The sequence below is a fragment of the Lissotriton vulgaris genome, chromosome 11 (genome assembly GCF_964263255.1).
Source record: "Lissotriton vulgaris chromosome 11, aLisVul1.2, whole genome shotgun sequence".
In the NCBI taxonomy this organism is placed as follows: domain Eukaryota; kingdom Metazoa; phylum Chordata; class Amphibia; order Caudata; family Salamandridae; genus Lissotriton; species Lissotriton vulgaris.
In genome coordinates, this window is record NC_141699.1 from 26,897,160 (window position 1) to 26,911,955 (window position 14,796).

The window sequence follows — 14,796 nt, forward strand, 5'->3', positions numbered from 1 at the left end:
ATATTTTTATAAATACACTGTGTGGTTCTTTTTCATTTAACCTATACCATATGATTAGATCTGGTAAAACAAGCTGCTTTACGCTCCTGAACTAAGCCTGAAGGCTGCTCTCCGCAGCTTCCACTTAGAGATCATTATATGGGTGTCTAAGACTTCTAAAATAACCATAAGGGTTGTCTGGATTAGTGCAGGGTGTTACACCTAAATAAATGTGCACCATATACTAAGCCAGCCTCCTACAGTGTGAAAGTTTTCCTTACCTGGTTTGCAACTGTGAATGATGCATCGAGCCAAAACATCGAAAGTGGGATCCTCTAAGTAATTCAGCCTTGTTCACCGAGTGTACCCCATCTTTGTCTTTTTAAGGTGATGCACTGGCCATAAAGTTTGTGGTATTCAACAAAATCTGTGAAATCTTCAAGCTAATCAAAGTATGCTTTTGGCTGAAGCCCCAGGAGAGGTTTGCTGTATGTGTCTCAGCCAAAGACTGCCTTGGTCTGAATGAAGCGAGTCGAAAATTTAAGGAGTACGAGGTGATGGCTTCTGTTACTTAGCCAGTCTTGTAAACGCATCCACTGCCACCCGACAGTTGCTTTCAATAAGATACAGACCATAATATGGGTGCATCAGAGATCCAAAGGCTGGAGAACATAGAGCAAGGAAGTTTTTATGGCATTCACACTAAACCAGTGGTCGAAGCGACTCCCTAAATGAACCCTGGCAACAGAGGAAGCAGGTCGTAGCTCACGATGTACTAGTGTGACAGAAGCTTTGATTCCAGGGAAATTTCTCGTAATGGTAACTTTAACCTGTTGATATTTGGAATGTGAAGTCAAGTATCTAATGAACATTGTAGGAGAAATGTAGATTTTCTGGTGATACATATGCATGAATAGACTTTTGAAAGTAGTGGCAGTGCAGTGTAACAAGAACCTCTGCACCGAGTGTAAAGGACACGCTAGCAGACAAGGTTCCCATCTTGGTGGCCTTCGCCTGCGGATAGATGTCATTTGTTTTTAATGGAACATTCCCTTTTTCTCCGTAGAAATTACAATGGACAGTAACAGTGAAGGTGGTCGCTCTCAGTCAGGTAGTGAGGGAAATGTTTCACCTGTAACAGAAGAACCTAATTATCGAAGCAATGCTGGACACGGGGGATGGTCTCTGCAGCATACCGAGGTCACTGACCATAGAAACGGTAGGCAGAAACTTCTTCAACGCTTCTAACAAAAAGCCGCATTCTATAGCCCCGTGCTAATACGCTTCATCTCTATCAGGCCACATTGCATGCAATGCAGAATGTGAGAGTTAACACGGCCCAATGTCTCCTCCTAACGCAGGTAAGTCCCCGTAACTCAGCCAGGTCCCAGGCAGTAGAGCACGAAGCCTACTCATGTGCCAGTAACTCATCCAGCCAAGCTTTTCACCACACATGCACTGCATGTTATTGTATGTTCACCTCCTTCCGCCAATCAATGTGTAACACATAATGTCTTGTATCCACTAACCATTCATCACATCAACAAGGGACTTGCTCACTGTCAGTGTTTATCCTAAGCCAACATAAGGTAAAAAACCTTCAAAGCAGAATAAGGACCTAGGGCACAAGAGCAAAAAAGTCAAAAGAAGATGTGTTCGATCCATGCAAAAGTTTGAAACCAGTTGGAGGACACCAGTGGGTAAAAGGAACTGTCTGGTCATTTTGTTTACTGTGCCCTGTGTAAATATGTCCAACTGTGCTAGAAAGCACGTATTGTGCCTTTAAATTTAGATATGTTGCTTAAAATACTGTATGGAAGATATAAAGGAACAGTCTCACATTTGCCATCCACATAATTATAATATAGACAGCTCTCTCCCTCACAACCACCACTTCTAATGTGAACAGTGGGTAGCTAGGTCCTGGTGACACCACTGGCTCAGGGTCCATTGTAGGGGTGTCAGGTGAAAGTGTGGTCCACATACAAGCCTTTTAAGAGAATTGGCTTCATTATACGAAAACCTCTCCTTAGGGTAGGTTTACGAGATGGCTCCACGCACTGGTGACGCTAGGTTGTTCTCATCTGCATAATACCTTGATGCTTTATTGGTGGGGTTGACATGTTTATTCTCCATTGGCTTGGTAAAGTAAACATTTGATTATAACATGTTGTACCCAGTAGGCGGAATCATCTGTTAAACCCATTTATAGCAGCTCTGGTAGTTCCAACATATAATGTTTAATATCAGAACCAAGTCAACATTGTACGGAAACTACCAAACGATAAATCACACCTATACAAGAATCAATGTATCAAAATTCAATAAAAACTGACAATTAGTGTAGAGGGGACCCCCCAATACATGTCCTGAACTCTACGTGCTGGGGGTTACATCCCTGTTCTGCCATTTGACATCACATGTGAACTAAATCTCTAATTACAGAAATGGTGAACAGCAAAGTCTTTTCAAAGAGAAATATGATTATGTGTGAGTGAAGGGCTGAACTTCATAAATGTTCCAGGTAAAAAGTAAAGATAACATATAAACAGAATATAATTGTCTGATGGTCCTTTTAAAGTAAATAAAAGAAAAAAGAAAAAAAACATTTGTTTAAAAAAAATAATCTAGGAGGGATTATATGTAAACATAGGTTTACATTTGATCCTAGGGAGGCAATCAACAAACCAAACATATTAACCCATGGTGAAGCAAACCATCTCGCGACCCCCAGAATGTTACCTGTGCATGCTACTTACAAAGACATAACAGACAGCTAATAATACCTCAGAGGAGGCTAGATGTTTGGTCTCCCCAACGCTTGTGTTTTGTGTATATCCGCATGAAATTATGCATCCTTACGGAATAATCCTAGAAAACTAATTTCAATAAATTGCAAGAGCGTTCACATAGTATGTTAGTGAATTTTCTCAGAAATTCAAATAAAAGACTTACGGCAAAAGGAATAACTCTATTTGCTTACAATATCATTGATCATCAGATGGGTATTGCAACCGAGAGCAGCTTTCCCCAGATCTATACGAGGAGTCGGAGACAGACGCAGCCACGGAGGAGTCGGTGCGAATATTTGTGGCCCTCTTCGATTATGATCCTCGCACCATGTCCCCAAACCCTGACGCGGCAGAGGAGGAGCTTGGCTTCAAGGGAGGCCAGATCATTAAGGTAAGTGCTTCTGAAAGGAATTTAAAATTGAAAGGAACATTTTGAGACCAATCTCTTGAGGGCGGGGAACATATCTAATAAACAGGAGGACAAATTCAGAAAGGTAAATTGAGCCTAAAGTCTAACTTTACGACTTTCGGTATTCACAAAAGGCATTTACGAGTTCTAAAGTCAGACTTTTGTCTCAGTTAAACGTAAGACCAAAACTTACGTTTAATTGAGACAAAAGTCGGACTTTACAACTTGTAAAGGTCCTTTGTGCATACCGAAAGTCGCAAAGTTAGACTTTCATCTCAGGTTACCTTTGTGAATCGTGTCCAAGATACTTTGGTGGGTCTCAGATCAGTTTGGTTTCCCAATATCGTGAACTGATCCTCCAAACATGTTCTTTCAAGAACTAGTGCTTCCGAAAAATTAGGTTCAGGAAGTGAAGATATAGACCTTGAAATTACCGGGCCTGATTCACAAAGGTGAATTGAAACTAAAATCTAACTTTATGATTTTCGGTATTCACAAAGGGCATTTACGACTCGTAAAGTTAGATTCACAAAGAGCATTTACGAGTAGTAAAGCTAGACTTTTGTCTCAGTTAAACTTGAGTTTTTGTCTTAAGTTAAACTTTTTAGTTTCAGATACACTTAAGACTGGAACTTAAGTTTAACTGAGACAAAAGTCAGGTTAACTTTGTGAATCGGGCCCCTAGGTTGCGCTTTTGTAAAACACAATTGACGACAAGAAGACCACCCTTACAACCAAATCTGTCTAGAAAGATATCACTATGGCACAAAACCAAGCACCAAGCTTTCCCAATCTTCATCGCCCCAAAATAAAACATAAAAAATGGATTTAGATGAGTAATTTACACTATTGGTATAATAAGTGGAGATTGCTAGGATTTGGGATGTTTTAACATGTTGACAACTTAGCAAATCACTGCAAATTTAAAGTCTGTATTTTTGCATTTTACAATTTTTTTAAATCTATTTTTCTGAGGTTTATATTAAGACACAGAACCAGTGCAATTGTTTTAGACCCAGAATTCTTGGTCAATAAAACAAGGGAATTCTAGGTATGGCTGATGCTCCTGTGGAACACGTATTCTGCTCAGGTTCACAGAATGCACATTTAATTATTTAATTAAGGGCTGAATTGCTAAAGAGAGCAATACATCATAGTAATGTTTCTGTGCCAACTGACAACAAGGTTGTAAAGCTCACCCCATCTGTCCACCCGGGACATTTTGCATTCAGTAAAACAAAGTTTAAAGGAGGACTAAGCTGTGAGGACATAGTGATAGTTGCTGAGTGGCCAGTAGCTGTAGAGATCAAGCCATATGAAGACCTTACTAATGCTGGGACGAAGCCGCGACAGTCACCAGCCAATCCAAGCATCTCCCTGATTCGTGTTGCCGTCTGCGGAGTGACCTGAACATGGAGTGGGCTCAGGGCACCTCCACCTTTTGAATGGTGGATCACAGACGAATCCTAGGACACTGCCTGCTCCCCAGCTTGTAAGTTCAAATATCCTGTGGTGATCACTAGGTACTGCAGGTATGTGCATTGATTTAGCACTGATCTAGCTACAAAGCAATAGAGAATTCCCAGTAGTAGGCCCAGAGTTAAAAAGTCATTTGAAAGAGTTTGCAGATAAGTAAACGAAGGTGACCAGTTTTATAAAGTAGGCTGACAGAGGCCGCCATCTTGTTATGATATATAATCTTAAAGCGCGCACAGCTACTCTGAAGAGAGTCTCGACGCGAGCCAGAGGAGGAGAAGCGTGGTAAGTTTACACAAACAGATGAGTCTTCAGGTTTTTCTTGAAAAGGCGGAAGCCTTGAGTACTACGGAGGGCGAAGGGAAGTGAGTTCCAGGCAGAGGCAGCTCTAAAAGTAAGGGAACAACCCCTCACTCTTTAAAGCCGAAAGCGAGGTATATTAGCCAAGAGCCATATACTTTTATATGAGCTGTGTCAGAGCGCCCACAAAGTAAATACAATTCAGTGCCATTTAAGTCGATATTTTCTGTGAGGAATCCCAGACTTTCTGCAAGAACAACAATAACAGTGGACAATCCTCAGGGGAGATGTACATATTTTTACTTTAAAAAAAGTTTGATAAACATGTCAAATTAGCCCTATATTTTACCAGATCTCCACCCAGGTGTCTATGTGTGAAAATTTACTGACAGTAACTTTACGCTCATAAATTTGGCTCCACCCTCTGTTTCCAGTGTTCGAGAAATGTCAAAACTTTGGACCTGGTTACGAGCTCAGACGTTATTTATCTCCACTGATAAAACACAATACCACATGATACATTATCAAGTGCGATCGATAGCATCTATTATGAGTTCATGAGGATTAACATGCAGATTTTGGTGTTTAACGCACCAGAATCCACACGATATGGTAAATACCGTATTTTTTCTCCTGTTAAATTTCGGCATGTTTCACCTACCGAAATTTAACGAAGATTGAGTAATTTAGGACATCCGATAATTATCAGATGTGTTAAATACCTTCAAACTTGCAACTCTGACCAATGCATAAACAGAAGTTTACGCAAGGGTCCGAATATTATGAGGCACTTATAATCAGGCCCACAGTATTAAATGTACACTGGAAAATAGTGAATCGCAAAAAGTAGTGAATTTACTACACTTGCAGATTTACTCATGCAAATCTTCCTTTGCCAAAAGTAGTTCCCTACATGTATAGAACACATTCAACCCACAAAAATGGGTCACTGCGGCTTTAATAGGCAACATTCTGCTTGGAGACATATGCAAAGCTGCTACAAGGACTACTAGCTACTCATTCACCAATTACTAATGGGTGGACATTCATGTCCGACAAGAAGCACAAGTTGGTCAACCTGTACTTAAAACTTTGTTTCAAACATTTCCATTGCTACTGGAGAAGGACACTGCCTTATAGTCTATGCACAGCATGGGATCTACAGCAGCATATGTTATAAATGGAAAAAGTCTCTTACCTTAACAATCGGTTTGCAGCGCTGTGTATTCACATGCACCCTCCCACCTTCTCAGATCGGATCCCGAGGTATAATATTTGGCAATCAAGGGCTTATTAAATGGATACTTATCTATCAGCACACATAGAGCTCACATCTCTACACTTACCTAGACTTTCTTTCAGGGGGAAACCATAAACTGAGGTGGAGTTTATTTCCTGGCACTTTTAAGGTCTTGCTAGAGCCCAGCGCATGCCCTGGTCTAGCGAGACATTTAATAAGCCGCTTTTGGAAGTGCTTCCAAATCGGCGATCAGCTTACCCTCACGCGCACAAGAACGCTCGCGACATGCACAGCACCTTTTTCGACGAGCGCGTGCGTGCGCACAACTCACGTTTAAAAATATATATATTTTATTTCACAAACTGGCTGCGTGGCCAATGCTTGTTATTCCCCTGGTATTAGTGCAGAGCGGAGGCTCCCTGAGTTTCAGCCTTCCCACCAGGTACCTGTGGCCAACGATTGTTCTTCATGGTGTTTTTCACTCTGAATCTTTCCCCATTTCTCTTCCATGTGTACGTACCCCTTTAAGATTAGTTCACCGCTCTTTCTTTCTTTTCTACTTCATATGATTCTTTTCAACATTCTCCTTTCACACAGCCACATTGACCCACAATCCGTAGCTACCTTTTATCTCTTTTCGCTTCTCTTCTCCCGTTTGTTCTTCAGTTTCTTGTTTTTACTTTTCAATCCTGAATCTCAGTCATTATTCATTTTTCTTTCTTACTAACCACCTCTTATTCGTTCTTTCCTTTAATCAGTAGTCGCCCGCCTCCATCTTTCCGCCTTCCCTACATTTTCCCTCTCTCCCTCCTTCCTCCACCCGACTACTTTCCCACTCTCTCCTTTCCACTCTTTCTTCTCATACTCTTTGTTCCTTACCTCAATCATTCAAGGTCTCGCCGCTACTTACACAGACCTGGATCTTCACGTCACAATGGGAACTTTTCCTTGGAAAATAGCGATAGCAGCAGCAAAGTTCAATTTCACAGTTAAACTCCCACCAAAATGCTGTTTGCAGGGCAGTTCTGCGCAAAGTCACACATCTGCGCTGCAGAAATTATTTTTTGGCCACAACAACAGGACACACACATGCCTTGAAGTTTGAGGTCCCTATGACCATTGACATGTGCCCTCCACATGCATTCCCACAAAGATGTGGCACAAGGTACAGATGAACTTTTTCAGGCCGAGCATGCGTGGGTGATTATAGGCAGATATCGAGCTCCTGTCATGCTGCTGGCTTCAGGGCAGTATCTGTCCTACATAGCTGAGAATGTGTCCGCATTGATATTGTTTCGCTGGGGGATTACCTAACTACTGGACGCGTGGTAGCTGGATGAAAATGAGCCAGCTGCGCCAGTCGTAACGAAACTTGAGGGCCCCCCCCTGCAAACTACATGGAGGGAGCCCCCCCATCCTCCGTGCCAGTCTAGAGCTCTCAGGCCAGCGACCCGCCATACTGCAGCAGAAGCGGGGCGATTGTTACGCCACTGACACTAATACAGCCGTTATAAGTAACACTGGATGGTGGAGTTAAAGGTTGGGCCTAGTCTGCCAGCAGCCTATCATAGGTGGTGGTCCATTTATTCCAGGGTCTCTGCCATCAGTACGCCAGGGAAGTTTGCCCAATTTTAGGTGGGTTTCCTGATGCAGACTCCTGTCATGATATACAACATCGGGCCCACTCATCGTTCAGTTTTGACAAAAGTACACCCACTTCTCCTTCTTGTTTCCGTTTTAAAACATTAGACAATGCGACAATGCAGTATTTCAAAAGCAGATGTAACTACAAAGAGCACATTTTGATAATACATTTTTATTAGTAGACAATAGCAATCTTAAGAGGCGTTGCATAGCTTCATACACACTGTGACCCCAATTCCATCACAGTCTCTCTCTCTCAATGAGTCAGTCTCTCTCTCTCAGTCAGTAGTTTCTCTCTCTCTGTCAGTCAGTCAGTCAGTCTCTCTCTGTCCGTCATTCGGTCTCTCTCTCTCTGTCAGACTCTCTATCTCTCTCTTTCTGTCAGTCTGTCAGTCTCTCTCAGTCAGTCAGTCTCTCTCTCTCTGTCAGTTTCTCAGCCAGTCAGTCTCTCCTTCAGTCAGTATTCAGACTCTGAGTCAGTCAGTCTCTACTCTCTCTCCATTCTATCTCTCTCTCTCCATTCTCTCTCTCAACTCTGTCCACTTTATCTCCACTGTCTCTCTCTCTCTCCACTGTCTCTCCCTCCACTGTCTCTCTACTCTCTCTCCACTCTCTCTCTCCACTGTCTCTCTACTCTCTCTCCTCTCTCTCTCCCTTCTCTCTCTCTACTCTCTCTCCTCTCTCTACTCTCCCTCCACTACCCCTCCACTCTCTCTCTACTCTCCCTTCTCTCGCTCCACTCTCTCTACTATCCACTCTCTCCTCTCTCCACTCTCTCTCTCCACTCTCACTCTCTCTCTCCCCCGCTCTCTCCACTCTCTGTCTCCCCACTCTCTCTTTCCCCACTCTCTCTTTCCACTCTCTCTCCACTCTCTCTCTCTCTCTACTCTCTCTCCACTCTCTTTCTCTCCACCATCTCTCTTTTCTCTCCCCACCCTCTCCCCCCTCTCTCTCTCTCTCTCTCTACTCTCTCTCTCTACTCTCTCTCTCTACTCTCTCTCCACTCTCTCTCCTCTCTCTCTCTCCACTGTCTCTCCACTCTCTCTCTCTCCACTGTCTCTCCACTCTCTCTCTCTCTCTCTCCACTGTCTCTCTATCCACTGTCTCTCTATCCACTCTCTCACTCTTTCTACTCTCTATCCTCTCTCTCTCCACTCTCTATCCACCGTCTCCCTCCACTCTCCCTTCTCTCTGTCTACTCTCCTACACTCCATCCACTCTCTCTACTCTCTCTCCACTCTATCTACTCTCTCTCTACTCTCTCTCACCCCACTCTAGTCTCTCTCTCCACTCTCTCTCTCCACTCTCTTTCTACTTTCTCTCTCCACTCTCTCTCTCTCCACTGTCTCTATCCACTGTCTCTCACTCTCTCTACTCTCTCTCCACTCTCTCTCTCTCCACTCTCTCTCTCCCCACTCTCTCTCTCCCCACTCTCTCTCCGCTCTCTCTTTCTCCACTCTCTCTCTCTCCACTCTCTCTCTGCACTCTCGCTCTCCACTCTCTCTCCACTCTCTCTCTACTCTCTCTCCACTCTTTCTCTCTCCACTCTCTCTCCCTCCACTCTCTCTCCTCTCTCTCTCTCCACTCTCTCTCTCTCCAATCTCTCTCTCCCCACTCTCTCTCTCCACTCTCTCTCCACTGTCTCTCCCCACTGTCTCTCTTCACTCTCTCTCTCCACTCTCTCCACTCTCTCTCTACTCCCTCCACTCTCCCTCCACTCTCTCTCCACTCTCTCACTCTCTCTCTCCACTGTCTCTCTCCACTGTCTCCTACCACTGTCTCTCTCCACTCTCTCTATCCACTCTCTCTCTCCACTCTCTCTCCACTCTGTCTCTACTCTCTCTCTACTCTCTCTCTCTACTCACTCCACTCTCTCTCTCTCCACTGTCTCTCTATCCACTGTCTCTCACTCTCTCTACTCTCTCTCCACTCTCTCTCTCCACTCTCTCTCTCCCCACTCTCTCTCTCCCCACTCTCTTTCTCCACTCTCACTCACTCTCTCCACTGTCTCTCTCCACTGTCTCTCTTCACTCACTCTTTCCACTCTCTCTCTCTACTCTCTCTCTACTCTCTCCACTCTCCCTCCACTCTCTCTCTCTCCACTGTCTCTCTCCACTGTCTCTTTCCACTCTCTCTCTCCACTCTCTCTTTCCACTCTCTCTTTCCACTTTCGCTCTCCACTCTCGCTTTCCACTCTTGCTCTCCACTCTTGCTCTCCACTCTCTCTCTCTCCACTGTCTCTCTACACCCTGTCTCTCTCCACCCTCTCTCTCAACTCTCTCTCTCTACTCTCTCTCTACTCTCTCTCCACTCTCTCTCTCTCTCTCCACTCCCTCTTTTGCTCCACTCCCTCTCTCCACTCTCTCTCACTCCGCTCTCTCTCTCCACTCTCTCTCACTCAACTCTCTCTCACTCCACTTTCTCTCTCACTCCATTCTCTCTCACACTCCACTCTCTCTCAAACTCCACTCTCTCTCCACTCCACTCTCTCTCCACCCTCTCTCACAAAGTAGTGTGCGTTGCCATGGGCATCCGCAGAAATGTTTCCGGGAAGGGGGACGACACATTTTGTACTTCATCACCATCCCCCTTGCACTCTTCTCCCCTCTGCCTTGCACCCTTCTCGCCTTCTCCCTTGCACCCTTCTCGCCCTCTACCTTGCACCCTTCTCCCCTCTGCCTTGCACTCTTCCCCCCTCCGCCTTGCACCCTTCTCCCCCCTGCCTTGCACCCTTCTCCCCTCCGCCTTGCACCCTTCTCCCCTCTACCTTGCACCCTTCTCCCCTCTACCTTGCACCCTTCTCCCCTCTGCCTTGCTCCCTTCTCCCCTCTGCCTTGTACCCTTCTCCTCTCTGCCTTGCACCCTTCTCCCCTCTGCCTTGCGCCTATCTCCTCCACCACCTGAGCCCACTTCAACTCAAAGCCCGAGTAAAATGCCAGAATCAAAGCCCCCCAAACCTAAAGCCATTTGCAGCCCACCGACACTGGAGCATACAGGAGAAATTGACCAAATTACATCAACGCAGGTACTGAACATCATAAAAAACTTAAAAGCAGATGGAGCCCCTGGCCCAAATGGCCTCCCCAACGCCCTATTTAGACAAGACCAAAAGTTTTGGGCCAGACAACTATCTCCATTGTTTTGTCACAACCTAAGCACCGGGAAAATTCCGGACTCCTGGAGGGGCAGCATTTTACATCCGATACACAAATCAGGGCCCTGCTCAGACCCAAATAACTATAGGCTAATAGCCTTAATAGATGTAGAGGCTAAGACCTATGCATCAAATCTTTTGATAAAATTGGAATCCTGGGTCAGCAGCAAAGGGCTAATCCCTCCGACACAAACAGGCTTCAGGGCCGGAATGGGCACTCTCACAAACTTATCCGCGTTAACTCTCCTGGCTAAAAAGTCAATCGACAATTCCTCCACGCTTTACACATGTTTTTTAGACTTGACAGCGGCCTTCGACAAAGTGCCGAGATCTAAACTATGGGCCAAAATGAAAGCCTGGGGCGCGCCGCCAAAGTTACTTGGAGCAATTATAGAGCTATATACGCACACCTGGGTTCAAATAAAAAAAGGAGATGGCCGATGCTTAACTAAGAAATTTACAAATTTGAACAGCCTAAAACAAGGCTGCGTGTTGGCCCCCAGCCTCTTCAACATCTACACTGCAGACCTAGAAAGTGAGCTACATACAATCCAGGGAGACCCACCAAAATTGGGCCAAACACCTATAATCAGTCTACAATATGCAGACGACATAGTGCTCCTCTCAAAAACCCCGATCGGTTTACAACGTTTGATTTCCAAATTCGCTTTATACATCACCAAAGCACAATTAACAATAAACCTTAAAAAATCAAACATCTTATGTTTCTCCAGCTCCAGAAAGAAAAAACCTAAATTTGTATGGAGGATAACTTCTTCTACATTGACACAGGTGGACAAATATAAATATTTGGGCATTTCACTCGACCATCAACTAAAGTTCAACCACCATTCAGAAATGGGGAAATCAAAAGCCAAACAGCTTCAATTCGCTTTTAAAACGATACAAACACACCTAAGAGGTAGTTCTACCGGCCATATGTTAAAGATTGTAGCCGCCAAATTTTTGCCATCGCTCACATATGGCTCGGAAATGATGGCAACCAGGGACTCCACAGTGCTAAATCTAGCCCAATCCAGACTGTTTAAAAGTCTTTTTTTGATCCCGAGACACATGTCACAAGCCCAAATACGTTTGGAATATGGACTAACCAATCAGACTCCGGTTAGACAAGGCGCTCTGGCCAAGTACTACTGGCGCATGAGGGACGCTGAAGTTAACACCCTAGCCCATTTTTGCTGGCTAGAGGTCGAAAAACAGGCCGGGTCTTCCAATTCAACATACAAATCCCTAAGGCAAGCGCTCGTTTCACTAAAGCTGGAAGAATCCTGGCTCTTACCTGTATCATATAACGCTTTTAAACATCTTACCAATAAAGCCATCAAAGAAGCATCGCTGCTAATGGACAAAGCCACAGTGGCCGGAAAAAGCCATGCCTGGATTGTGTTGCCAACTTACAAATATCTGAAACCTCAGTCATACCTGCAAGATTGTTTCAGGGACCACTATAAGAGGAAATTAAGCCTTCTGCGGTTGGGAAGCTTCCCGAGTAAGGACCTCACCCCTAAGTGGCAACGGTCCTGGTCAACTTCCGCCTGTCGCCTCTGTGGCAACGCCATAGAGTCTTTATTGCACTTAATATGCATATGCCCGGCACTGCGTAAACAAAGGAAAACGCTTTTGCTACCCCTTCTAAGAGAAGCACAGGTGCGAACTTGCAGGGCGGCTGTGATAGAATGCCTCAGCGGGTCCCGGATACAACTAGCCTGCAAAACTATAACATTTCTGGCTCATGCCGCAGAAGAGCTAGAAAACATGGAAGTAATTAAAAACAATCTTGACCAACCGGCCTTATCATGGCTGCCCCTGGACCCCCATTTCTCTTCTTAATGGACATTCCCTTATTTTCACTTTTTCAGGCTGTGTCCTCTAATCTGAGTCAAAATGTGTATCTCCCACCGAACTCACTTATTCCCCAAAGTATTTGCACTTTTCTTAGAACAATCATGAGTCGTTTTGCAGTTTCTATGAGATAGTCATATCCCCCCCTAGTCATTTCCTTAAATCTCTACACTGCGATTGTATACTTGCGTAAGTTTGTTAAGATAATGCTTCTTTCCCCTTTTCTGTGATCTTATTTCTGTTTTTTACGCCGATTTTACGATGCATATGATGTTTGTATGGTGGTAAGACCCACCCTTTTATGATTTTTATAAATCAAATAAAAGTATATTATTATTATTATTATCCTCTCCGCCTTGCACTCTTCTCCTCTCTACCTTGCACCCTTCTCTCTACCTTGCACCCTTCTCCCCTCTACCTTGCACCCTTCTCCCCTCTGCCTTGCACCCTTCTCCTCTCTGCCTTAAACCCTTATCCCCTCTGCCTTGCACCCTTCTCCCCTCTGCCTTGCACCCTTCTCCACTTTGCCTTGCACCCTTCTCCTCTCCGCCTTGCACCCTTCTCCCCTCTGCCTTGCGCCCAGCTCCTCTCTGCCTTGAACCCATCTCCTCTCCGCCTTGCACCCTTCTCCCCTCTGCCTTGTACCCTTCTCCTCTCTGCCTTGCACCCTTCTCCCCTCTGCCTTGCGCCCATCTCCTCTCTGCCTTGCACCCATCTCCTCTCCGCCTTGCACCCTTCTCCCCTCTACCTTGCACCCTTCTCCCCTCTGCCTTGCACCCTTCTCCTCTCTGCCTTACACCCTTATCCCCTCTGCCTTGCACCCTTCTCCCCTCTGCCTTGCACCCTTCTCCACTTTGCCTTGCACCCTTCTCCCCTCTGCCTTGCACCCTTCTCCACTTTGCCTTGCACCCTTCTCCCCTCCACCTTGCACCCATCTCCTCTGCCTTGCACCCTTCTCCACTTTGCCTTGCACCCTTCTCCTCTCCGCCTTGCACCCTTCTCCCCTCTGCCATGCGCCCATCTCCTCTCTGCCTTGCACCCATCTCCTCTCCGCCTTGCAACCTTCTCCCCTCTGCCTTGTACCCTTCTCCTCTCTGCCTTGCACCCTTCTCCCCTCTGCCTTGCACCCATCTCCTCTCTGCCTTGCACCCATCTCCTCTCCGCCTTGCACCCTTCTCCCCTCTGCCTTGCACCCTTCTCCTCTCTGCCTTACACCCTTATCCCCTCTGCCTTGCACCCTTCTCCCCTCTGCCTTGCACCCTTCTCCACTTTGCCTTGCACCCTTCTCCTCTCTGCCTTGCACCCTTCTCCACTTTGCCTTGCACCCTTCTCCCCTCCACCTTGCACCCATCTCCTCTGCCTTGCACCCTTCTCCACTTTGCCTTGCACCCTTCTCCTCTCCGCCTTGCACCCTTCTCCCCTCTGCCTTGCGCCCATCTCCTCTCTGCCTTGCACCCATCTCCTCTCCGCCTTGCACCCTTCTCCCCTCTGCCTTGTACCCTTCTCCTCTCTGCCTTGCACCCTTCTCCCCTCTGCCTTGCGCCCATCTCCTCTCTGCCTTGCACCCATCTCCTCTCCGCCTTGCACCCTCCTCCCCTCTACCTTGCACCCTTCTCCCCTCTGCCTTGCACCCTTCTCCTCTCTGCCTTACACCCTTATCCCCTCTGCCTTGCACCCTTGTCCCCTTTGCCTTGCACCCTTCTCCACTTTGCCTTGCACCCTTCTCCTCTCTGCCTTGAACCCATCTCCTCTCCGCCTTGCACCCTTCTCCCCTCTGCCTTGTACCCTTCTCCTCTCTGCCTTGCACCCTTCTCCCCTCTGCCTTGCGCCCATCTCCTCTCTGCCTTGCACCCATCTCCTCTCCGCCTTGCACCCTTCTCCCCTCTACCTTGCACCCTTCTCCCCTCTGCCTTGCACCCTTCTCCTCTCTGCCTTACAC

General features: G+C 46.1%; 1 protein-coding gene across 7 annotated transcripts in view; it reads left to right on the plus strand.

The window, feature by feature from the left end:
• The window catches only part of RIMBP2 (RIMS binding protein 2), a 1,349,166-nt gene that overhangs the window by 1,123,572 nt on the left and 210,798 nt on the right, over positions 1 to 14,796 (plus strand). For 5 of the 7 annotated variants that reach the window (XM_086942673.1, XM_086942667.1, XM_086942669.1 and 2 more), the window contains 2 exons: positions 1,046 to 1,198; positions 2,981 to 3,162. In XM_086942673.1, coding sequence (XP_086798799.1) covers positions 1,046 to 1,198; positions 2,981 to 3,162 — 335 coding nt within the window. The remainder of the gene's footprint in view (positions 1 to 1,045; positions 1,199 to 2,980; positions 3,163 to 14,796) is intronic. The other 2 variants (XM_086942670.1, XM_086942672.1) reach the window with 1 other exon arrangement.